Here is a 27363-nt window from a genome sequence, read left to right as displayed (position 1 = left end):
GCCCCCCCCCCCCCCCACTGTGTCACTCTTTTGTGGAACTGCAAATGTTTCATTTAATCATTAAATAGTTCATTGTGATCGCTCCCACCTGTCTAATTGTGGTAATTCCACAGCTACTATATGATGTCAACGACCATAGGGCCTCAGTCTTCAAAAGATTACATTGATTTTTTTAAATTGAAATTTAAAATTTTTAAATTGAAATGTCAGGGACCGACCGGAGGAGAGGGAGAGCGAGTCCTAAACTCACCCTAAAACATCTCTGCCTGCCTACTTGCCCACTCACCATAAACGGTGAATTGACAACTGGGCGCCGGTCCCTCCCTAAACAAACGTGCTGGGGCCTAATAAAAACACACAACCAGAACCAGAAAACTAACAGGAACAAGCAACTCTAGACAGAATACAAATACTAACAATGCAGAATATAACTCACAAACAGAACAGAATATAGTGAATAGTGTTGAGCGGCATAAGCCATATTCGAATTTGCGATATTTCGCGAATATATGGACGAATATTCGTCATATATTCGCTATATTCGCATATTCGCGTTTTATTTTCGCATATGAAAAAATTTGCATATGCGAAAATTAGCATAAGCGAACATTTGCATATACGAAAATTTGCATATGTAAATTTTCGCATATGCGAAAATTCGCACGCCAGTCTCACACAGTAGTATTAGAGCCTTCTTTACACCACACAAGCTGGAAGCAGAGAGGGATGATCACTGTGATGTGTACTGGGAAAGAAAAAACAAAAAAACGAATATTCGTAATTACGAATATATAGTGCTATATTCTCGAATTCGCGAATATGCAATATTCGCTAATAAAATTCGCCTTGCGAATATTCGCGAGCAACACTAATAGTGAATTAACAACTATCACAGCCGGTATAAGTACAAAGGATCAGATCAACCAAACAGGATATAAATATAGGACACTGTTTACACTGGAACACAGAACATACAAACTAGAACCGGATGAGTCTGAATAGACTCCAGAATACCAAACAAGAATATAACATACAGAGCACAGGGTACAAGCTAGACTCAGATACAGTGTGAACAGACACATAACAGAAAGAATAATAAATCCTAAAACCGACTAAACAAACAGCTTAAAATCTACTAAGAGCATGCCAAAACATGGCAAAAACCTGAAACTGCAAAATGCATGCTAAAACAGATATAGTAGAAATAAAAGCTCAAACAAAGAGTGTTTCACCCAGCCTCCATTAGCAGCATGGCAGTATCAAATTAGCAGCAAGACATCAGGAGGTCAAGATCTCAATAACCAGCAACCAGAGGCTATGCTGGGCTGACATTATATAGATACACCCGAAAGGCTATTGGCTAACAGAGGCATGGGCTGAAATTTTTAACTGTTCCCTGGCCAGGAAACATAAAACTGTTCACACACAAGCAATGCAATAGCTGTGTGTGAACACAGACCAATACAGACATGACATGAAATTTAAGATTTTGAAATTTAAATTTAAGATTACACTCCAAAGTTTTAATGTCCCGGGCACCAGTGTGTGGTTACAAAGGACCGAATTTAACAAGGAGTCACATGTTACACGGCGGCACAATGACAGTGCCTGGAGGTGGCATCAGTATGAGGAGACCATATAGTGACTGAATGACCGCTTTGAGTTTTTGGCAGCATGGGAAGACCATGTAGTGGCTGAATGACACAGCTTGGAGTTGGCTGAAGCATGAGGATACCATTTAGTGACTGAATCTCACAGCCTGGAGGTGGCTGAAGCATGAGGAGACCATATAGTGGCTGAATGGCACAGCCTGGAGTTGGCAGAAACATGAGTAGACCATATAGTGTCTGAATGGCACAGCCTGGAGGTGGCTGAAGCATGAGTGTCAGGATTCGGCAGGCTGATGGTGGATCCTCTGGGTCAGTGAGGGATTGGCGTGGACCGTACCGGTGGACCGGTTCTAAGTTGCTACTGGTTTTCACCAGAGCCCGCCGCAAAGCGGGATGGTCTTGCTGCAGCGGTAGCAACCAGGTTGTGTCCACTGGTAACGGCTCAACCTCACAGACTGCTGAAACAGGCGCGGTACAAAAGGACAAGACAGAGGCGAGGTCAGACATAGCAGAAGTTCAGGGCAGGCAGCAAGGTTCGTAGTCAAGGGTAAGGGCAGAAGGTCTGGTAACACTGGTAAGGGCACTCACAAAACACTTTCACTAGGCACTGAGGCAACAAGATCCGGCAAGGACAGGAAGGGGAAGTGGGTTTATATACAGGTGGAGCAGGGAAGCTAATAGACACTGATTGGGCCAGGCACCAATTAGTGGTGCACTGGCCCTTTAAATATTAGAGAGCCGGCGCGCGCCCTAGAGAGCGGTGCCCCCGCCAGGACGTGACAGCCGGGGACCGGGACAGGTGAGTAGATTGGGCTGCGACCCGCGGGCGGGCGCGTCCCGCTACACGGATCGCATCTCCATCGGCAGTGACAGTGCAGCGCTCCCGGTCAGCGGGTCTGACCGGGGCGCTGCAGAGAGGAGAACGCCGCGAGCGCTCCGGGGAGGAGAAGGGACCTGGAGCGCTCGGCGTAACAGTACCCCCCCCCCTTAGGTCTCCCCCTCTTTTTATCTGCATGTCCCTTCATACGAGACGAGGCCAGTGGGAGCGACTCTTGAGTCTGCATCCAGATAACGGAGAAGTCCCGGGTTACTTCATCTACGGCAGGAACTCAAGAAGAAGTGGAAATGGGGAGGAGGGGCAGAGGGTGAATCTTGCCACGGGGCAGAGTGGTACCAGGAAAAAGGCTATGAGGAGGTAAGATCTCTGCTTGCTTTTTGCAGAAAACATCAGAAAAGTCCTGGTAAGCCTTGGGAGGGCCCGGTAAGGGTGGAACCTCAAGAGTTAGACAAGTGGAAGCAGATGGGAGGCATCGTTTGTGACAAGAAGGACCCCGATTTTTGATCTCCCCGGTGGTCCAGTCAAGGGTAGGAGAAGGAAGTTGAAGCCATGGCAGACCGAGGAGGACTTCAGAGGTGCAGTTGGGCAGAACAAGAAATACAATTTTTTTGTGATGCAGTCCAATACTCATAAGCAGGGGTTCTGTGCGGTAACGCACAGTGCAGTCCAATTTTTCTCTGTTGACAGAAGAAATGTAGAGCGGCTTGACGAGACGGGTTACTGGGATACTGAACCTATTAACGAAAGAGGCCAAAATAAAGTTTCCTGCAGAACCTGAGTCCAAGAAGGCCACAGCTGAGAAGGAAGAGTTTGCAGAAGGAGAAATCCGCACGGGCACAGTGAGACGTGGAGAAGCAGACATCATACCAAGAGACGCCACTCCCACGTGAGCTGGGTGCGTGCGTTTCCCAGACGCGGAGGACGAATAGGGCAATCCACCAAGAAATGTTCGGTACTAGCGCAGTACAGGCACAAATTTTCATCTCTGCCACGAGACCTCTCTTCTTAGGTCAGGCGAGACCGATCCACTTGCATAGCCTCCTCGGCGGGAGGCACAGGGGTAGATTGCAAAGGATACTGTGAGAGAGGTGCCCAGAGATCAAGGTCCTTTTCCTGGCGGAGCTCCTGGCGTCTTTCAGAAAAACGCATGTCAATGCGGGTGGCCAAATGGATAAGTTCAGATAGGGTAGCAGGAATTTCTCGTGCGGCCAGCACATCTTTGATGTGACTGGATAAGCCTTTCTTGAAGGTCGCGCAGAGGGCCTCATTGTTCCAGGCTAGCTCTGAGGCGAGGGTACGAAACTGGATGGCGTATTCGCCTATGGAAGAACTCCCTTGGACGAGGTTCAGCAAAGCAGTCTCGGCTGAGGAGGCCCGGGATGGCTCCTCGAAGACACTACGAACTTCAGCGAATAAGGACTGGACAGTGGCAGTGACAGGATCATTGCGGTCCCAGTGCGGTGTGGCCCATGACAAGGCCTTTTCAGACAGGAGACTAACCACGAAAGCCACCTTAGACCGTTCTGTGGGGAACATTGAGACAGGAACCCACGGCCCAATTTAGAGTTCCCATCGAACTTGTCAGGTAGGGACAAGCAGAGTCTGGAAGTGGCAACTTGCTGCGGAGGAGAAGCAGGAGCAGGCGGAGGAGATGGTTGCTGCTGTAGAGGCAGAAGCTGCTGTAGCATGGCGAACAACTGTGACAGCTGTTGTCCTTGTTGGGCGACCACGGTGGCGAGGTCAGTGAGACTTGGCAGTGACACCTCAGCGGGATCCATGGCCGGATCTACTGTCAGGATTCGGCAGGCTGATGGTGGATCCTCTGTGTCAGTGAGGGATTTGCGCGGACCGTACCGGTGGATCGGTTCTAAGTTGCTACTGGCTTTCACCAGAGCCCGCCGCAATGGGATGGTCTTGCTGCGGCGGTAGCAACCAGGTCGTATCCACCGGTAACGTCTCAACCTCACAGACTGCTGAGACAGGCACAGTACAAAAGGACAAGACAGAGGCGAGGTCAGGGCAGGCGGCAAGGTTCGTAGTCAAGGGTAAGGGCAGAAGGTCTGGTAACACTGGTAAGGGCACTCACAAAACGCTTTCACTAGGCACTGAGGCAACAAGATCCGGCAAGGACAGGAAGGGGAAGTGGGTTTATATACAGGTGGAGCAGGGAAGCTAATAGACACTGATTGGGCCAGGCACCAATTAGTGGTGCACTGGCCCTTTAAATCATAGAGAGCCGGCGCGCGCGCCCCAGAGAGCGGAGCCGCGCACGCCAGGACGTGACAGCTGGGGAACGGGACATGTGAGTAGATTGGGATGCGACCCGCGGGCGGGCTCGTCGCGCTACGCGGATCGCATCCCTGCCGGCAGTGACAGTGCAGCGCTCCCGGTCAGCGGGTCTGACCGGGGCGCTGCAGAGAGGAGAACGCCGCGAACGCTTCAGGGAGGAGCAGGGACCCGGAGCGCTCGGCGTAACAATGAGGAGACAATATAGTGGCTGAATGGCAAAATCTGAAGTTGGCAGAAGCATGAGGAGACCATGTAGTGGCTGAATGGCACAGCCTGGAGGTGGCTGAAGCATGAGGAGACCATGTAGTGGCTGAATGGCACAGCCTGGAGGTGGCTGAAGCATGAGGAGACAATATAGTGGCTGAATGGCATAGCCTGGAGGTGGCTGAAGCATGAGGAGACCATGTAGTGGCTGAATGGCATAGCCTGGAGGTGGCTGAAGCATGAGGAGACCATATAGTGTCTGAATGAGTGTTACGTCGAGCGCTCTGGGTCCCTGCTCCTCCCGGGAGTGCTCGCGGCGTTCCTCTCTCTGCATCGCCCCGGTCAGACCCGCTGACCGGGAGCTCTGCACTGACATTGCCGGCGGGGATGCGATTTGCTGTGCTGTGTCTCCTCCTCATAGCCCCCGTCCTGGTAACACTTTGCCCCGTGCCCAGCTTCACCCTCTTCCCCCCCTCCCCACTCCCACGCCTTCTGGTTTGCCCGCTGTCGATGAGGTTTCCCGGGACTTCTCCACCATCTGGAAAGAGACTCAAAAATCCCACATACAGGCCTCATCCCGGATGAAGAACCATCCTGACAAAAAGAGGGGGAGACCTAAGGGGGGGGGGGGGGTACTGTTACACGGAGCGCTCCGGGTCCCTGCTACTCCCCGAAGCGCTCGCGGCGTTCCTCTCTCTGCAGCGCCCCGGTCAGACCCGCTGACCGGGAGCGCTGCACTGACATTGCCGGTGGGGATGCGATTCGCATAGCGGGACGCGCCAGCTCGCGAATCGCATCCCAAGTCACTTACCCGTCCCGGTCCCCGGCTCTCACGTCCTGGCACGCGCGGCTCCGCTCCTTAGGGCGTGTGCGCGCCAGCTCTCTAAGATTTAAAGGGCCAGTGCACCAGTGATTGGTGCCTGGCCCAATCAGCCTAATTAGCTTCCACCTGCTCCCTGTCCATATTACCTCACTTCCCCTGCACTCCCCTGCCGGATCTTGTTGCCTTGTGCCAGTGAAAGCGTTTAGTGTTGTCCAAAGCCTGTGTTCCAGATCTTCTGCTATCCTCATTGACTACGAACCTTGCCGCCTGCCCCGACCTTCTGCTACATCAGACCTTGCCTCTGTCTAGTCCTTCTGTCCCACGCCTTCTCAGCAGTAATCGAGGTTGAACCGTTGCCGGTGGATACGACCTGGTTGCTACTGCCGCAGCAAGACCATCCCGCTTAGCGGCGGGCTCTGGTGAAAACCAGTAGCATCCCTAGAACCGCTCCACCGACATGGTCCACGCCTATCCCTCGCTGACACAGAGGATCCACATCCTGCTAGCCGAATCCTAACAATGAGTTAGCCTGGAGTGTGCAGAAGCATGAGGATACCATACAGTGGCTGCATGGCACAGCCTGGAGGTGACTGAAGCATGAAGAGACCATATAGTGGCTGAAGAGTGGTGCGGTGGGTGGCAATACCAATACCTGGTGACAAAGGTGGGTGAAAAATGGTCTGATGTGTAGGAATGTTTGTAACTGGGGAGCAGCGCCTCAACCTCTTAAGGACGCAGGGCGTACCTGTATGCCCTGCACCCAGTATTTAAAATGTGGTCACGCTGAATCATACCAGGTTGGTCCCGGCGGCTTGTGATAGCTGGGACCCTGGGATAATAGCGTGCAGCACCGATCGTTGTGCCGCGCACTTTTAACCCTTTAGACGCTGCGATCTAAGTTAATCGCTGCATCTAAAATTAAAATAAAAGCTTCCCAGCAGCTCAGTCGGGCTGATCGGGACTATCGCGATAAAATGTCGATGTCTCGATCACCTAGCATGCGAGCGGAGGTCCCCTTACCTTGCTCCGTCGCATCCGATCGGCGTTTGATTGCTCCAAGCCTGAGCTACAGGCTTCAGCAAACCATCCCCTATAATGCTGTTCCATGCAAAGCTATGGCTTTGCAGGGATCAGTGTAAAAGATCAGTGTGTGCAGTGTTATAGCCACCTATGGGATAACAATGATCAGTGTGTGCAGTATTATAGCCCCTATGGGATAACAATGATCAGTGTGTGCAGTGTTATAGTCTCCTATGAGATAATAATGATCAGTATAAAAGATCAGTGTGTGCAGTATTATAGTCTCCTATGGAATAACAATGATCAGTGTAAGAGATCAGTGTGTGCAGTGTTAAAGTCTCCTATGGGATAACAATGATCAGTGTGTGCAGTGTTATAGTCTCCTATGGGATAACAATGATCAGTGTGTCCAGTGTTATAGTCTCCTATGGGATAACAATGATCAGTATAAGAGATCAGTGTAATCAGTGTTATAGTCTCCTATGGGATAACAATAATCAGTATAAGAGATAAGTGTGTGCAGTGTTATTGTCTCCTATCGGATAATAATGATCATTATAAGAGATCAGTGTGTGCAGTGTTATAGTCTCCTATGGGATAACAATGATCAGTATAAGAGATCAGTGTGTGCAGTGTTATAGTCTCCTATGGGATAATAATGATCAGTATAAGAGATCAGTGTGTGCAGTGTTATTGTCTCCTATGGGATAATAATGATCATTATAAGAGATCAGTGTGTGCAGTGTTATAGTCTCCTATGGGATAATAATGATCAGTTTAAGAGATCAGTGTGTGCAGTGTTATAGTCTCCTATGGGATAATAATGATCAGTATAAGAGATCAGTGTGTGCAGTGTTATAGTCTCCTATGGGATAACAATGATCAGTATAAGACATCAGTGTAATCAGTGTTATAGTCTCCTATGGGATAATAATAATCAGTATAAGAGATCAGTGTGTGCAGTGTTATAGTCTCCTATGGGATAACAATGATCAGTATAAGACATCAGTGTAATCAGTGTTATAGTCTCCTATGGGATAATAATGATCAGTATTAAAGATCAGTGTGTGCAGTGTTATAGTCTCCTATGGGATAATAATAATCAGTATAAGAGATCAGTGTGCGCAGTGTTATAGTCTCCTATGGGATAACAATGATCAGTATAAGAGATCAGTGTAATCAGTGTTATAGTCTCCTATGGGATAATAATGATCAGTATAAGAGATCAGTGTGTGCAGTGTTATTGTCTCCTATGGGATAATAACGATCAGTATAAGAGATCAGTGTGTGCAGTGTTATAGTCTCCTATGGGATAACAATGATCAGTGTGTGCAGTGTTATAGTCTCCTATGGGATAACAATGATCAGTTTAAGAGATCAGTGTGTGCAGTGTTATAGTCTCCTATGGGATAACAATAATCAGTATAAGAGATCAGTGTGTGCAGTGTTATAGTCTCCTATGGGATAATAATGATCAGTATGAGAGATCAGTGTGTGCAGTGTTATAGTCTCCTATGGGATAATAATGATCAGTATAAGAGATCAGTGTGTGCAGTGTTATAGTCTCCTATGGGATAACAATGATCAGTTTAAGAGATCAGTGTGTGCAGTGTTATAGTCTCCTATGGGATAACAATGATCAGTATAAGAGATCAGTGTGTGCAGTGTTATAGTCTCCTATGGGATAATAATGATCAGTATAAGAGATCAGTGTGTGCAGTGTTATTGTCTCCTATGGGATAATAACGATCAGTATAAGAGATCAGTGTGTGCAGTGTTATAGTCTCCTATGGGATAACAATGATCAGTGTGTGCAGTGTTATAGTCTCCTATGGGATAATAATGATCAGTATAAGAGATCAGTGTGTGCAGTGTTATAGTCTCCTATGGGATAACAATGATCAGTTTAAGAGATCAGTGTGTGTAGTGTTATAGTCTCCTATGGGATAACAATGATCAGTATAAGAGATCAGTGTGTGCAGTGTTATAGTCTCCTATGGGATAATATTGACCAGTATAAGAGATCAGTGTGTGCAGTGTTATAGTCTCCTATGGAATAACAATGATCAGTGTGTGAAGTGTTATAGTCTCCTATGGGATAATAATGATCAGTATAAGAGATCAATGTGTGCAGTGTTATAGTCTCCTATGGGATAATAATGATCAGTATAAGAGATCAGTTCGTGCAGTGTTATAGTCTCCTATGGGATAATAATGATCAGTATACGAGATCAGTGTGTGCAGTGTTATAGTCTCCTATGGGATAACAATGATCAGTATAAAAGATCAGTGTGTGCAGTGTTATAGTCTCCTATGGGATAACAATGATCAGTATAAGAGATCAGTGTGTGCAGTGTTATAGTCTCCTATGGAATAACAATGATCAGTGTGTGAAGTGTTATAGTCTCCTATGGGATAATAATGATCAGTATAAGAGATCAGTGTGTGCAGTGTTATAGTCTCCTATGGGATAATAATGATCAGTATTAGAGATCAGTGTGTGCAGTGTTATAGTCTCCTATGGGATAATAATGATCAGTATACGAGATCAGTGTGTGCAGTGTTATAGTCTCCTATGGAATAACAATGATCAGTGTGTGAAGTGTTATAGTCTCCTATGGGATAATAATGATCAGTATAAGAGATCAGTGTGTGCAGTGTTATAGTCTCCTATGGGATAATATTGACCAGTATAAGAGATCAGTGTGTGCAGTGTTATAGTCTCCTATGGAATAACAATGATCAGTGTGTGAAGTGTTATAGTCTCCTATGGGATAATAATGATCAGTATAAGAGATCAATGTGTGCAGTGTTATAGTCTCCTATGGGATAATAATGATCAGTATAAGAGATCAGTTCGTGCAGTGTTATAGTCTCCTATGGGATAATAATAATCAGTATACGAGATCAGTGTGTGCAGTGTTATAGTCTCCTATGGGATAACAATGATCAGTATAAGAGATCAGTGTGTGCAGTGTTATAGTCTCCTAAGGGATAATAATGATCAGTATAAGAGATCAGTGTGTGCAGTGTTATAGTCTCCTAATGGATAACAATGATCAGTATAAGAGATCAGTGTAATCAGTGTTATAGTCTCCTATGGGATAATAATGATCAGTATAAAAGATCAGTGTGTGCAGTGTTTTAGCCTCCTATGGGACAACAATGATCAGTATGAGAGATCAGTGTGTGCAGTGTTATAGGTCCCTATGGGATAATAATGATCAGTATAGGAGATCAGTGTTTGCAGTGTTATAGTCTACTATGGGATAATAATGATCAGTATAAGAGATCAGTGTGTGCAGTGTTATTGTCTCCTATGGGATCATAATGATCAGTATAAGAGATCAGTGTGTGCAGTGTTATAGTCTCCTATGGGATCATAATGATCAGTATAAGAGATCAGTGTGTGCAGTGTTTTAGTCTCCTATGGGACAACAATGATCAGTATGAGAGATCAGTGTGTGCAGTGTTATAGGTCCCTATGGCATAATAATGATCAGTATAGGAGATCAGTATTTGCAGTGTTATAGTCTCCTATGGGATAACAATGATCAGTGTGTGCAGTGTTATAGTCTCCTATGGGATAATAATGATCAGTATAAGAGATCAGTGTGTGCAGTGTTATAGTCTCCTATGGGATAACAATGATCAGTTTAAGAGATCAGTGTTTGCAGTGTTATAGTCTCCTATGGGATAACAATGATCAGTATAAGAGATCAGTGTGTGCAGTGTTATAGTCTCCTATGGGATAATAATAATCAGTATAAGAGATCAGTGTGTGCAGTGTTATAGTCTCCTATGGGATAACAATGATCAGTATAAGAGATCAGTGTAATCAGTGTTATAGTCTCCTATCGGATAATAATGATCAGTATAAAAGATCAGTGTGTGCAGTGTTTTAGTCTCCTATGGGACAACAATGATCAGTATGAGTGATCAGTGTGTGCAGTGTTATAGTCTCCTATGGGATAATAATGATCAGTATAGGAGATCAGTGTGTGCAGTGTTATAGTCTCCTATGGGATAATAATGATCAGTATAAGAGATCAGTGTGTGCAGTGTTATAGTCTCCTATGGGATAACAATGATCAGTGTGTGCAGTGTTATAGTCTCCTATGGGATAACAATGATCAGTTTAAGAGATCAGTGTTTGCAGTGTTATAGTCTCCTATGGGATAACAATGATCAGTTTAAGAGTTCAGTGTGTGCAGTGTTATAGTCTCCTATGGGATAACAATGATCAGTTTAAGAGATCAGTGTGTGCAGTGTTATTGTCTCCTATGGGATAATAATGATCAGTATAAGAGATCAGTGTGTGCAGTGTTATAGTCTCCTATGGGATAATAATGATCAGTATAAGAGATCAGTGTGTGCAGTGTTATAGTCTCCTATGGGATAATAATGATCAGTATAAGAGATCAGTGTGTGCAGTGTTATAGGTCCCTATGGGATAATAATGATCAGTATAAGAGATCAGTGTGTGCAGTGTTATAGGTCCCTATGGGATAACAATGATCAGTATAAGAGATCAGTATGTGCAGTGTTATAGCCTCCTATGGGATAATAATGATCAGTATAAGAGATCAGTATGTGCAGTGTTATAGGTCCCTATGGGATAATAATGATCAGTATTAGAGATCAGTGTGTGCAGTGTTATAGTCTTCTATGGGATAATAATGATCAGTATAAGAGATCAGTGTGTGCAGTGTTATAGTCTCCTATGGGATAATAATGATCAGTGTGTGCAGTGTTATAGTCTCCTATGGGATAATAATGATCAGTATAAGAGATCAGTGTGTGCAGTGTTATAGTCTCCTATGGGATAATAATGATCAGTATAAGAGATCAGTGTGTGCAGTGTTATAGGTCCCTATGGGATAACAATGATCAGTATAAGAGATCAGTGTGTGCAGTGTTATAGTCTCCTATGGGATAACAATGATCAGTATAAGAGATCAGTGTGTGCAGTGTTATAGTCTCCTATGGGATAATAATGATCAGTATAAGAGATCAGTGTGTGCAGTGTTATAGTCTCCTATGGGATAATAATGATCAGTATAAGAGATCAGTGTGTGCAGTGTTATAGTCTCCTATGGGATAACAATGATCAGTATAAGAGATCAGTGTGTGCAGTGTTATAGTCTCCTATGGGATAACAATGATCAGTATAAGAGATCAGTGTGTGCAGTGTTATAGTCTCCTATGGGATAACAATGATCAGTATAAGAGATCAGTGTGTGCAGTGTTATAGGTCCCTATGGGATAACAATGATCAGTATAAGAGATCAGTGTGTGCAGTGTTATAGTCTCCTATGGGATAACAATGATCAGTATAAGAGATCAGTGTGTGCAGTGTTATAGTCTCCTATGGGATAACAATGATCAGTATAAGAGATCAGTGTGTGGAGTGTTATAGTCTCCTATGGGATAACAATGATCAGTATAAGAGATCAGTGTGTGCAGTGTTATAGGTCCCTATGGGATAACAATGATCAGTATAAGAGATCAGTGTGTGCAGTGTTATAGTCTCCTATGGGATAACAATGATCAGTATAAGAGATCAGTGTGTGCAGTGTTATAGTCTCCTATGGGATAATAATGATCAGTATAAGAGATCAGTGTGTGCAGTGTTATAGTCTCCTATGGGATAACAATGATCAGTATAAGAGATCAGTGTGTGCAGTGTTATAGTCTCCTATGGGATAACAATGATCAGTATAAGAGATCAGTGTGTGCAGTGTTATAGTCTCCTATGGAATAACAATGATCAGTGTGTGAAGTGTTATAGTCTCCTATGGGATAATAATGATCAGTAGAAGAGATCAGTGTGTGCAGTGTTATAGTCTCCTATATATAACACTGCAAAAAAAGAGTTGAAAAACAAAAGGTAATAAAGGTCATTTAACCCCTTCCCTAATAAAAGTTTGAATCACCCCCCTTTACCCATTAAAAAGAAACCTGTGCAAATAAAAATAAACATATGTGGTATCGCCGCGTGCGGAAATGTCCGAACTATAAAAATATATCATTAATTAAACCGCACGGTCAATGGCGTACGCGCCAAAAAATTCCAAAATAGTGTATTTTTGGTCACTTTTTATATCATGAATTAAAAGTGATCAAAAACGCCGATCAATACAAAAATGGTACAGATAAAAACTTCAGATCACGGCGCAAAAAATGAGCCTCATACCGGCCCGTATGTGGAAAAATAAAAAAGTTATAGGGGTCAGAAGATGAGAATTTTTAATGTATAAATTTTCCCGCATGTAGTTATGATTTTTTTCAGAAGTCCGACAAAACCCATATAAGTCGGGGATCATATTAATCGTATGGACCTACAGAATAAAGAGAAGGGGTTATTTTTACCGAAATATGTACTGTGTAGAAACGGAAGCCCCCAACAGTTACAAAATTTAATTTTTTCTTCAATTTTGTCGCACCATTTCGCTGTGGATTTATTGGTAAAATGACTAATGTCACCGCAAAAAATAAGCCAGAATATGGAATTTTATGTGCAGAATTGAAAGCGTTATGATTTTTAGAAGGTGATGAGGAAAAAATGAAACTGGCTCCAGAAAGTTAAACAGATTTGTAAATTACTCCTATTAAAAAATCTTAATCCTTTCAGTACTTATGAGCTTCTGAAGTTAAGGTTGTTCTTTTCTGTCCAAATCCTCTCTGACACCTGTCTCGGGAATTGTCCAGTTTAGAAGCAAATCCCCATAGCAAACCTCTTCTAAACTGGGCGTTTCCCGAGACAGGTGTCATCAGAGAGGATTTGGACAGAAAAGAACAACCTTAACTTCAGAAGCTAATAAGCACTGAAAGGATTAAGATTTTTTAATAGGAGTAATTTACTAATCTGTTTAACTTTCTGGAACCAGTTGATATATATATATAAAAAAAAGTTTTTCCCTGGAATACCCCTTTAACCCTTTCATGACCTGGGCATTTTTTGCACATCTGACCACTGTCACTTTAAGCGTTAATAACTCTGATGCTTTTACTTATCATTCTGATTCCGAGATTGTTTTTTCGTGACATATTCTACTTTATGTTATTGGTAAAATTTCACTGATATTTTCATCCTTTCTTGGTAAAAAAATCTAAAAATTTCATGAAAATGTAGAAAATTTAGCATTTTTCTAACTTTGAAAGTCTCTGCTTGAAAGGAAAATGGATATTCCAAATAAATTACATATTAATTCACATATACAATATGTCTACTTTGTGTTTGCATAAAAAAATTGACAAGTTTTTACTTTTGGAGACACCAGAGGCTTCAAAGTTCCGCAGCAATTTTCCGATTTTTCACAAAATTTTCAAAATCGTAATTTTTCAGGACCCAGTTCAGGTTGGAAGTGGATTTTAAGGGTCTTCATATTAGAAATACCCCATAAATGACCCCATTATAAAAACTGCACCCCCCAAAGTATTCAAAATGACATTCAGTAAGTGTTTTAACCCTTTAGGTGTTTCACAGGAATAGCAGCAAAGTGAAGGAGAAAATTCTAAATCTTCATTTTTTACACTCGCATTTTCTTGTAGACCCAATTTTTGAATTTTTACAAGGGGTAAAAGGAAAGAAATCTTCCTAAAATCTGTAACCCAATTTCTCTTGAGTAAGGAAATACCTCATATGCGTATGTAAAGTGTTCGGCGGGCGCAGTAGAGGGCTCAGAAGGGAAGGAGCGACAAGGGGATTTTGGAGAGTGAGTTTTTCTGAAAGGGTTTTTGGGGGGCATGTCCCAGTTAGGAAGCCCCTATGGTGCCAGAACAGTGGACCCCCCCCACATGTGACCCCATTTTGGAAACTATACCCCTTATGGAATTTAATAAGGGGTGCAGTGAGCATTTACACCCCACTGGCGTTTAAATTTTTGATTTGCACAGTCCACTGTTTCAAATATCTGTCAATTTTTCATTTTCACAGACCACTGTTCCAAAAATCTGTCATACACCAGTGGGGTGTAAATGCTCACTGCACCCCTTATTACATTCCGTGAGGGGTGTAGTTTCCAAATGGGGTCACATATGGATATTTATTGTTTTGCGTTTGTCAGAACTGCTGTAACAATCAGACACCCCTGTGCAAATCACCTCAAATGTACATGGTGCACTCTCCCTTCTGGGCCTTGTTGTGCGCCCCCAGAGCACTTTGCGCCCACATATGGGGCATCTCCGTAGTCGGGAGAAATTGCATTACAAATTTAGAGGGTCTTTTTTCCCTTTTACCTCTTATGAAAATGAATAGTATAGGGCAACACCAGCATGTCAGTGTAAAAAATTAATTTTTTTACACTAACATGCTGGTCTAGACCCCAACTTCACCTTTTCATAAGGGGTTAAAGAAGAAAAAGCCCCCAAAATTTGTAAGGCAATTTCTCCCGAGTACGGCGATACCCCATATGTGTCCCAAAACTGTTGCCCTGAAATACGACAGGGCTCCAAAGTGAGAGAGCGCCATGTGCATTTGAGGCCTGAATTAGGGATTTGCATAGGGGTGGACATAGGGGTATTCTATGCCAATGATTCCCAAACAGGGTGCCTCCAGCTGTTGCTAAATTCCCAGCATGCCTGGACAGTCAGTGGCTGTCCAGTAATACTGGGAGTTATTATTTTGCAACAGCTGGAGGCTCCGTTTTGGAAACAGTAGCGTACCAGACGTTTTTCATTTTTTGGGGGGAGGGGGGCTGTGTAGGGGTATGTGTATATGTAGTGTTTTTTACTTTTTATTTTAGGTTAGTGTCAGTGTAGTGTAGTGTTTTTAGGGTACAGTCACATGGGCAGAGGTTCACAGCAAGTTTGCCGCTGGAAGTTTGAGCTGCAGCGCCAAATTTGCGCCATCTCAAACTTGCAGCACTCACTGTAAACCTCCGCCCATGTGAGTGTACCCTGTACATTCACATTGGGGGGAGGGGACAAACATCCAGCTGTTGCAAACTCCGAGCATGCCCTTTGGCTGTCCGTGCATGCTGGGAGTTGTAGTTTTGCAACAGCTGGAGGCACACTGGTTTGGAAACACTAAGTTAAGTAATAAACTTTCAAGTGTTTTGCAACCAAACTTAGTGTTTCCAAACCAGTGTGCCTCCAGCTGTTGCAAAACTACAACTCCCAGCATGCATGGTCTGTCAGTGCATGCTGGGAGTTATAGTTTTGCAACAATTGCAACAGCTGGAGGCACTGAGGTAGGAAACGGACAATGTTTCCCAACTAGTGTGCCTCCAGTTGTTGCAAAACTACAACTCCCAGCATGCCCAGACTGCCCAGGCATGCTGGAAGTTGTAGTTCGGCAATATCTGAAGGATCAGATGTTGCCGAACTACAACTTCCAGCATGCTTGGGCAGTCTGGGCATGCTGGGAGTTGTAGTTTTGCAACATCTGGAGGTCCACAGTTTGGAGACCACTGTATAATGGTCTCCAATCTGTGCTCTTCCAGATGTTAGAGAACTACAACTCCCAGCATGCCTGGACAGACTGAGCATGCTGGGATTTGTAGTTTTGAAACATCTGGAAGAGCACAGATTGGAGACCATTATACAGTGGTCTCCAAACTGAGGACCTCCAGATGTTGCAAAACTACAACTCCCAGCATGCCCAGAAAGCCAAAGGCTGTCTGGGCATGCTGAGAGTTGCAGTTTTGAAACTCCCAGAGGCAGCAGTGAGATCGCCGTAAAGCGATCTCACTGCTGCCAATGAAGATGCCGCCCTGCTGCCGGAAACTCACCTCCGGGACTCAGCGCCGCCGGGACCGCCTGAAGGACGCCGCTCGCGCCGGGACCGCTCGGGACACCGCTCGGACGGGTAAGTGACGCCGGGGGAAGGGTCAGGGACACTTAGCAGAGCGTTGTGTGTCCCGATCCCCGTGATCAAGACTCACACACCGCGCTGCTATCAGCTAGTCAGATTTGACCAGCTGATAGCAGTGATCGCTGGGGGGGGGGGATGAAACCCCCCGTGGTCACATGGTAAGATGGCTGGATATCAGTGATAGTCACCATCTTTCCGGGCGCTGCAGGATGCCGCGAGTAGCGGCAAAAATGTTCATGACGTACCTGTATGTCATAGGTCGGGAAGGGGTTAAGGACCAGACCAATTTTATTTTTGCATTTTCGTTTTTTCCTCCTCGCCTTCTAAAAATCCTAACTCTCTTATATTTCCATCCACAGACCCATATGAGGGTTTTTTTTGCGTCACCAATTGTACTTTGTAATAACATCACTTATTTTACCATAAAATGTGCGGCGCAACCAAACAAATATTATTTATGTGGGAAATTTGAAAAGAAAACCGCAATTTAGCAAATTTTGGAAGGTTTTGTTTTCACGCTGTACACTTTCCGGTAAATATGACGTGTTCTTTATTCTGTGGGTCAGTACGATTAAAATGATCCCCATGTTATCTGCTTTTCTATAATTGTATCGCTTAAAAAAAAATCTCAAACCATTTTAACAAAATTAGTATGTTTGAAATCGCCCTATTTTGACCACCTATAACTTTCTCATTTTTCCGTATACGGGGCGAGATGAGGGCTCATTGTTTTGCGCCATGATCTGTAGTTTTTATCAGTACCACTTTTGCTTAGGTTTTACGTTTTTATAAATTTTTTGGGGAATAAAATGTGACAAAAAAGCAGCAATTTTGGACTTTTTTTTTTTTTACGTTTACGCCGTTCACTGTACAGGATAATTAACAATATAGTTTAATAGTTCAGACTTTTACCAAATATGTGTATTCATTTTTTTTACACTTTTTTGGGGGTAAAATGGGAAAACTGACATTTTTGGTTTTTATTGGGGGACGGGATTTTTCACATTTTTTTATTTAATATTTTTTACGTTTTTTTTACACTTTTTATGTTCTCATAGGGGACTATTCATAGCAATCATTTGATTGCTAATCCTGTTCAGTGCTATGTATCATTGGTGATCTTCTGTTCGATCGCAGACCAGAGCAGAAGACCCCTGGAGACGGACGTAGCCAGGTGAGGAGACCTCCGGCTGCCATGCTAGATGATCAGATCCCCGCGGCAGCGATGCAGGCAATCCGATCATCCATTCAAAGTACCGGACTGCCACAGATGCCGTGATCTGTTTTGATCACGGCATCTGAGGGGTTAATGGTGGACATCCGCGCGATCGCAGATGTCCGCCATTACTGGCGGGTCCCTGGCTGCTGATAGCAGCCGGGACCTGCCGTGCATGATGCGAGCACCGCTCCGGTGCTCGCGATCATGGTGGAGCGTAAATGTATGTCATGATGCGTTAAGTACCACGTCACCATGACGTACATTTACGTCCATTGTCGTTAAGGGGTTAAATCTGTTTTGCACTAGCCATAATTGGGAAGTGTTGGTGTAGCAGCATGGTCAATCTACTCTGGGGCATCTGGCATTGGTGGCTGGAAATCCTGGCTGATCCATCCCTGATTCATCTTGACAAACGTCAGTCTCTCCACATTTTTAGTGGACAGACGAGTTCTCCTTGGGGTGACTATGGCCCCGGCCGCACTAAACACCCGCTCTGATGGCACACTACTGGCCGGGCAGGACAGCTTTTCCATGGCAAACTCCGCTAGTTGCGGCCATAAATCGAGTTTGGCTGCCCAGAAGTCCAGCGGATCTTCAATGGTTGTTGGCACAGTCATGTCAAGGTATGCCACCACCTGCTGGTTCAGGTCCTGATCCATGTCCACCTGCTGCTGATGAGTTGCTTCACTATGCGGGTGAAGAAAGCTACTCATCTGCGACTGTAGACTCAGGCTGCTGCTGATTGAGCCGGTACTGCTCCTGCCACCCCTCCCCTCCCCAGCACCCATGGCAGTGGAAGGTGAGCGCAGAGGGCCCCCCCGGGTAAAACCTGCGAGTGGATGGACGATGGCGCCGATAGGCATCAGCCAACTGACTACGTAGAATCTCTCTGTAGTAGGTCAGTTTGTCCTCCCTCTCAGTGGGGGTAAAAAAGGCCCCCATTTTGGGACGGTAGCGAGGGTCTAATAAGATGGAGACCCAGAAGTCATCCCACTGTCGAATGTTGACAATTCGGGGGTCACTACGCAAGCAACTGAGCATGCATCGTGCCATTTGCGCCAGTGACTCGGAGGGACTCCCTGCCTCCATCTCCACTGCATACTGCCACGGTGTGTCTGGGTCCTCTGTCTCGCCTTCCTCATAACCCTCCAGCTCCTCTGGCTTCTCCTGCTCCTCCTCTCCTGTCAGATGACCAGAAACACCGGCCTTCTCATCCAACCTAAACTGTGCTCCGCTCTGCCCCTCCTCCTCCTCCTCCAGTTCAGCCTCCACAGGGCTCATGTAGCCTTCTGATGTAGGAGCAACGTCTCCATTGCCATGACCAGCCATGGTTTCAATCATTTGTTGTAGGAAATGTAGGAGTGGAATTACGTCGTTCATGGCGTAATCCAGGCGACTCACAAATAATGTGGCTTCCTCAGAGGGCCTTAGAAAACGGCAGGTGTCATGTATGAGCTGACACTCGTTCACATTGAAGTTACACAGGGGAGTACTCCTATCTGCTTGGATCATCAAGAAATCGGTGATGGCTTTTCTTTGTTCGTATAGTCTGTCCAACATATGGAGGGTGGAATTCCAACGTGTGGCAATGTCACAAATAAGATTATGTTGTGGGATACCGTTCTGACGCTGCAGCTCAAGCAAAGTGTGCTTGGCGGTGTACGAGTGGCTGAAGTGCATGCACAGTTTCCTTGCCATTTTCAGGATTTCTCGCAAATGGGGTGAAGACTTGAGGAAGCGCTTGACAACCAGATTCAACACGTGTGCCATGCAGGGCGCATGTTTCACCCTTCCTTGTCACAGCGCGGCCACGATGTTCTTCCCATTGTCGGTCACCATGGTTCCCATTTCCATATTTCGTGGAGTAAGCCATACTCGGATTTCTTTACGAATAAACTTTAGCAGTTCCTCCCCTGTGTGACTCTGTTCGCCAAGGCAAACCATGTGAAGAACAGCTTGACACCACCGTACCCTACACACGTGGTACGATGAAGGGCCACCGAGATTTGGACATGCAGTGGAGGCCGAGGACATGGTGGAGGATACACTGTAACAGGACCAACTGCCTGGGAGCGAGAGCGTGGAGGAGGAAGCGGTGTGACCTGTCCAAGTTGCTGTTGAGGCTGTGCAGGAACCACATTTACCCAGTGGGCCATAAAAGACAAATATTGTCCCTGTCCGTAGTTACAGATCCAGACGTCGGTGCTGCCGTGCACTTTTGAACACATTGACAGGCTCAAGGACTGGCTCACCTTCTCTTGTACAAACTTATGCAGGGCTGGAACTGCCTTCTTCGCAAAGAAATGACGGCTTGGGACTCTCCACCTCGGTGCAAGCCATCAATTCCCTGAAAGCTGCAGAGTCCACCAGTTGGAAAGGGAGGAACTGCAACACCAGCAACTTGGACAGGAGCACATTAAGCTTCTGCGCCGTTGGATGAGTGGGCGCATACTGTTGTCTCTTGGACATGGCTTCGCCGATGGATTGTTGGCGGAATGGCTGACTACGAGCGGAGGAAGCAGGAGGGCAAGAAGGATGGTTTGACACAATGCTCCCTTCGGATGAGGTGGTGGAGCCTTGGCTGGATGAAGGAGGGAGCGGATGGCCACTGGGTGATGCAGCAGGCTGGACCACTACATCGGAGCCACGGTTCTCCCAGGCCGCTTTATGGTGGCGAAGCATGTGTTGACGCAGGGCCATGGTGCCAACATTGGGACCCGGCCACGCTTCACCTTCTACCGACATATCTTGCATGTGGCTACGTGAACCTCCTCCAGATGCCTTATGAAAAACTTCCACACTGCCGAGTAGCTGATTTTCCCACCCGCAGTCCGCACTAATTGACTGCTACTGGCGCCATCTCCAGGAACCCCTGTTCCACTACCTCCCGGAAAGGTAGGCTGCCGCGAAGCAGGTGGTCTCCCCCGGGCACGTTTGGCTCCTGAATTTCCACTACTGCCACCACGCTGACTGCCAACCGTGCTACCGCCTTGCTGCCTCACGGGCGACCTGCAACTCTCTTCTCCTGATGATGATGAAGCCCCTTCTGCACCCGGCTCCCAATTGCGATCGGCTTCATCATCATCAACAGGTGTGTGCACGTCACTGATGTCCTCCTCAGGTTCCCGAACAGTGTCTGCTTCAGGACCCTGAACCCTGGCAACACCGCCTCCCACGTCACTCTCCGCATCACTACTTGCCCGCCTAGTGGAGCAAGCGGCGCATGTCTCCTCCCCTTCTTGGCTGCCCATTAGATGCTGACTGTCCTCTATTAGATTGTCCTCAGTAAATAGTGGAGCTGAACCCACAGCATAAGATACTTCTCTAGGAGAGGGAACAGCATAGGACAAAGGCAATGGGAGAACAGGAACTGTTCCCGGGCCATGCCAACTGAAGGTTGTGTCTGAGGAACCCACGGACTGTTGACTGGGGGTGTCAGATGTCACTTGTGACGAAGTGGATGAGCGTGTTAGCCAATCGACTACGGCAGATGGGTTGCTGGTCGAGACACGACCGCTGGCTGATAACGGGAGCTCAGGCCTCTCGCTGTGACTCCTGCTGCCACTCGCCTGCTTCAACCTCTGCCTGAAGTATTTAAGCCTCTGCCACTCCTCTGTGCACGTCCTGGCACTTCTCTGCCTGACATACTTAGTGCGTATATGTGGGGGAGTACAATACGCTTCACTACGCTTAAAACAGTATTTGTCTAGAACAGCAGCAGGTGAGTACTATTGGCTGTCCTTTCACAAAATGTAAGCCCTGGACAGATTAACAGGTACAAAATAGTACACCACTTAGATGTACGTTTGCAGTATGCACTGATGAGGGCAGGAAAATGTGCTACAGTACTCTTTAAAAAAACGTATTTTTGCAGAACACCAGCAGTACACAGTCGCTGTGTACTTAACCCAAAATTGAACTCTCTCACAGACTATTAGGAATGGACTGCTGGATATGTATTATACGGTCTACAGACTAGTATAACCAGCTGATGATTTGTTGTGGAACAAAGAGGGCAGAAAAATGCGCTACAGTACGCTTAAAAAACATATTGGAGTAAAACACCAGCCAGTCATTACTTTTGGCTGTCCTTTCACAGTATCTCGGCCCTTGACAGATTAACAGGCACAAAATAGGACACTACTTAGATGTAGGTATGTGTTTTGCACATATGAGGGCAGAAAAATGTGGTATAGTACACTTAAAAAAACTTATTTTTGCACAACACCAGCAGTACACAACAGTGCTGCAGCACAAAAAAAAGCTGTGTACTAAACCCAAAATTGCTCTCTGTCACAGACTATTAGGAATGGACTGCTGGATATTATACCCTCTACAGACTAGTATAACCAGCAGATGATTTATTGTGGAACAAAGACACTGACTGGGAGGTTAATGCTGCAGCAAAAATCCTTTTTAGTGAAAAAAACACTGCTCTCCGTCCACGAGAACGCTGATGTGACTAGGAGGTGAAACGCTGCTGGAATGAGCTTTTTTTGTGTAACACACACAGCAATGTCCATCCTATCTCTCTGCAGTGTAATGAATGATATGATGAGCTGCAAAATGGCTGCCAATTATATAGGGCTGTGACATCACAGGGATGACTGGCTGCTGATAGGCTGCATCCTGCATGTGATTCAGGGTCATCCCGCCTACTTCCCTTCCCGCCTACTGTCGTTCCTGCCTTCCCAGCATTCCTTGCCCCATGTCCTGACATGTGGCAATGCCATTTTAGACGCCCTGGAGCCTGGACCGCAGTATTATTGATATTTTATTGCGATATTTGCATTTGTTGCAAATTAAATTTTTCATTAAATTCTTAATGAATTTGGATTTGTCAGCTTCGATTCGCTCATCTTTACAGACAGTCATGGGGGGAAACAGGCAGTAACTCTAAGAAACAGGAAGTCACTGGGGAAAACAGGCAGTCACTGGGGGAAACGGGCAGTAACTTGAGGAAACAGGCAGTCACTGGGGAAAACAGGCAGTCACTGGGGATACAGACAGTCACCGATGAATACAGTCAGTAAATAGGGGGCACAGGCAGTCAAAGGAGGGCACAGGTTATCACTGGGGAAACAGGCACTCCCTGGGGGAAACAGGCAGTTCCTGGGGAGGGAAAACAGGCAGTCCCTGGGGAAAACAGGCAGTCCCTGGGGAAAACAGGCAGTCCCTGGGGAAAACAGGCAGTCACTGGGGAAAACAGGCAGTCACTGGGGAAAACAGGAAGTCACTTGGGGAAACAGGAAGTCACTTGGGGAAACAGGCAGTCACTGGGGTAAACAGGCAGTCAATTCGGGATACAGGCAGTCACTGGGTAAAACAGGCAGTCAATTCGGGATACAGGCAGTCACTGGGGGGAAACAGACAGTCACAAATGAATACAGCCAGTAACTGGGGGACACAGGCAGTGAAAATGGGGCACAGGTTGTCACTGGGGGATACAGGCAGTCACTGGGGGAAACAGGCAGTCATCCAGTCACCTGGGAAAACAGGCAGTCACTGGCAGATTCAGCCAGTCACTGGGGGGGACAAGCAGTCACTGGGAGACACAGTCAGTCACTGGGGACAAAGGCAGTCACTGGAGGACACAAGTAGTCACTGGGGGACACAGGCAGTCACTGGGAGACACGGAGTCACTGAGGGACACAAACAGTCACTGGAAGACACAGGCAGTCACTGGGGGACAAAAGCAGTCACTGTTGGACACAAACAGTCACTGTTGGACACAAACAGTCACTGTTGGACACAAACAGTCACTGGGGAAACATGCAGTCACCGGGGGAAACAGGCAGTCACTGGGGAAAACAGGAAGTCACTTAGGGAAACAGGAATTCATCCAGTCACTGGGGGGCACAGGCAATCACTGGGAGATACAGGCAGTCATGCAGAGACACAGGCAGTCACTGGGGGGACAAAGGCAGTCACTGGGGGACACAAGCAGTCACTGGAGGTCACAGGCAGTCACTGGGGGAAACAGGCACTCCCTGGGGAAACAGGAAGTCCCTGCGGGGAAACAGGCAGTCACCGGGGAAAACAGGCAGTCACCGGGGAAAACAGGCAGTCACCGGGGAAAACAGGCAGTCACTTGGGGGAAAAGTCAGTCATTGGGGGATACAGGCAGTCAATGGGGAAAACAGGCAGTCAATGGGAGATACAGACAGTCATGAGTGAATACAGTCAGTAACTGGGGGACACAGGCAGTCAAAGGGGGGCACAGATTGTCACTGGGGGATGCAGGCAGTCACTGGGGGAAACAGCCAGTCACCTGGGAAAACAGGCAGTCACTGGCAGATACAGGCAGTCACTCGGAGACACAGTCAGTCACTGGGGACAAATGCAGTCACTGGGAGAAACAGGCAGTCATCCAGTCACCTGGGAAAACAGGCAGTCACTGGCAGATTCAGTCAGTCACTGGGGACAAAGGCAGTCACTGGAGGACACAGGCAGTCACTGGGAGACACAGGCAGTCACTGAGGGACACTAACAGCCACTGGAAGACACAGGCAGTCACTGGGGGACACAGGCAGTCACTGGGGGACAAAGGCAGTCACTGGGGGACATAGGCAGTCACTGGGGGACACAAACAGTCACTGGGGGAAACATACAGTCCCTGGGGAAAACAGGCAGTCACTTGGGGAAACAGGCATTCATCCAGTCACCTAGGGAAACAGACAGTCACTGGCAGATGCAGGCAGTCACTGGGGGGCACAGGCAATCACTGGGAGATACAGGCAGTCATGCAGAGACACAGGCAGTCACTGGGGGACAAAGGCAGTCCCTGGGGAAACAGGAAGTTCCTGCGGGGAAACGGGTAGTCACCGGGGAAAACAGGCAGTTACTGGGGAAAACAGGAAGTCACTTGATGAAAAAGGCAGTCATTGGGGGATACAGGCAGTCAATGGGGAAAACAGGCAGTCAATGGGGAAAACAGGCAGTCAATGGGAGATACAGACAGTCACGGGTGAATATAGTCAGTAACTGGGGGACACAGGCAGTCAAAGGGGGGCACAGATTGTCACTGGGGGATGCAGGCAGTCACTGGGGGAAACAGCCAGTCACCTGGGAAAACAGGCAGTCACTGGCACATGCAGGCAATCACTGTGAATACACACAGTCACCCAATCACTGTGGAATACAGGCAGTCACTGTAGGATATAGGCAGTCATTAGGAGATACAGACAGCAATGGTGGTGGAGGCAGTATGTTGATAAAGGCAGTAATGGGGGTACAGGCAGTTATTACGATGCAGGTATTAATCAGCGTGCACGCAGTAATGGGGTACATTCGGTAGACACTGTAAGAGGTGACTGCGGGTACACATCTCGGTATTTAGGGATCGGCTAAAATAAGCTTTGGGGATCTGGGGGTCAGCTGTCCCCCCCCCTGCACCTACCTCCAGCCTTTGCTCCCAGTGGACCCAAAGCTCCTTGTTGCTGGGACCCTGCACCTTAAGAAATTGAGTACAATTTAGCATATGGCAGCAAGTCTGCTAGAGGTAAAGGTGTCATTCGGGGTGATGTATGAGTGTCATTCGGGGGTGATGTATGGGTGTCAGTCAGGGTGATATATGGGTGTCAGTTGAGGTGATATATGGGTGTCAGTTGGGGGTGATGTATGGGTGTCAGTCGAGGTGATATATAGGTGTCAGTCATAGTGATGTATAAGTGTCAGTCGGAGGTGATGTATGGGTGTCAGTTGGGAGTGATATATGGGTGTCAGTCAGGAATAATGTATGGGTGTCAGTCGGGAGTGATATATGGGTGTCAGTCAGGAGTGATATATGGGTGTCAGTCAGGAGTGATATATGGGTGTCAGTCAGGAGTGATATATGGGTGTCAGTCAGGAATAATGTATGGGTGTCAGTCAGGAATAATGTACGGGTGTCAGTCGGGAGTGATATATGGGTGTCAGTCGGGGGTGATGTATGGGTATCAGTGCGGAGTGATGTAAGGGTGTCAGTCAGGGTGATACTTGGGTGTCAGTCAGGGATAATATATGGGTGTCAGTCGGTGGTGATGTATGGGTGTCAGTCAGGGTGATATTTGGGTGTAAGTCAGGGATAATATATGGGTGTCAGTCGAGGGTGATGTATGGGTGTCAGTAAGGGGTGATGTATGGATGTCAGTCGGGATGATATATAGGGGTAAGTCGGGGGATGTTTGGGGGTCAGTCGGGGTAATGTATTGGTGTAAGTCGGGGGTGATGTATGGGTGTCAGTCAGTGGATGATGTATCGGTGTCAGTTGGGGGTGATGTATGGGTGTCAATCGGGGGTGATATATAGGTGTCAGGGATGATATATGGGTGTCAGTCAGAGGTGATGTATGGCTGTCAGTCAGGGGCGTTGTCAGGGTGTCAGTCGAGGGTGATGTATGGGTGTCAGTTGGGGGTGATATATGGGTGTCAGTCAGGGATGATGTATGGGTGTCAGTCGAGGGTGATGTATGGGTGTTACTGAGGTCTGATGTATGGGTGTCAGTCGGAGTGATATATGGGTGTCAGTCGGGAGGGATGTATGGTAGTCAGTCGGAGGTAATGTAGTGGTGTAAGTCGGGGGTGATGTATGGGTGTCAGTCAGTGGATGATGTATCGGTGTCAGTTGGGGGTGATGTATGGGTGTCAGTCGGGGGTGATATATAGGTGTCAGGGTTGATGTATGGGTGTCAGTCAGGGGTGATGTATGGCTATCAGTCAGGGGTGTTGCCAGGGTGTGAGTCAAGGGTGATGTATGGGTGTCAGTTGGGGGTGATATATGGGTGTCAATCAGTGATGATGTATGGGTGTCAGTCGAGGTTGATATATGGGTGTCGGTTGAGGGTAACGTATGGGTGTCACTAAGGTCTGATGTATGGGTGTCAGTCGGAGTGATATATGGGTGTCAGTCGGGAGGGATGCATGGTAGTCAGTTGGAGGTAATGTATAGGTGTAAGTCAGGGATAATATATGGGTGTCAGTCAGTGGATGATGTATCGGTGTCAGTCGGGGGTGATGTATGGGTGAGATATGGCTGTCAGTCGGGAGTGATATTATAGGTGTCAGTCGAGGGTGATATATAGGTGTCAGTCAGGGTGATGTATGGGCATCAGTCGGGGGTGATATATGGGTGTCAGTCGGGGTGATGAACGGGTGTCAGTTGGGAGTGATGTATGAGTGTCAGTCGGAGGTGATGTAAGGGTGTCAGTTGGGACAGATGAATGGGTGTCAGTTGGGGGTGATATATGGGTGTCAGTCGGGGGTGATATATGGGTGTCAGTCGGGGGAGATGAATGGGTGTCAGTCGGGGTGATGTATGGGTGTCAGTCAGGGTGATGTATGGGTGTCAGTCGGGGTGATGTATGGGTGTCAGTTGGGGTGATGTATGGGTGTCAGTCGTGGTGATGTATGGGTGTCACTCGGGAGTGATGAATGGGTGTCAGTCGGGGGAATGTATGGGTGTCAGTTGGTTTTGATGTATGAATGTCAGTCGGGGGTGATATGTGGGTGTAAGTTGGGGCGATGAAAGGGTGTCAGTCGAGGGTGATGTATGGGTGTCAGTCGG

At 46.8% G+C, this 27363-nt stretch overlaps 1 protein-coding gene across 1 annotated transcript in view; it reads right to left on the bottom strand.

Moving 5' to 3' along the window:
• LOC130342244 (fibroin heavy chain-like) overlaps window positions 1–27363 on the bottom strand; it is an 84190-nt gene that overhangs the window by 45215 nt on the left and 11612 nt on the right. Inside the window, exon 3 of the mRNA XM_056554270.1 lies at window positions 25220–25273. Coding sequence (XP_056410245.1) covers window positions 25220–25273 — 54 coding nt within the window. The remainder of the gene's footprint in view (window positions 1–25219; window positions 25274–27363) is intronic.

This window comes from Hyla sarda, unplaced genomic scaffold, assembly GCF_029499605.1.
Source record: "Hyla sarda isolate aHylSar1 unplaced genomic scaffold, aHylSar1.hap1 scaffold_645, whole genome shotgun sequence".
NCBI classification, from domain to species: Eukaryota; Metazoa; Chordata; class Amphibia; order Anura; family Hylidae; genus Hyla; species Hyla sarda.
Note: the sequence above shows the minus strand (reverse complement) of the source record. Positions and strands in the feature narration are given on the sequence as shown.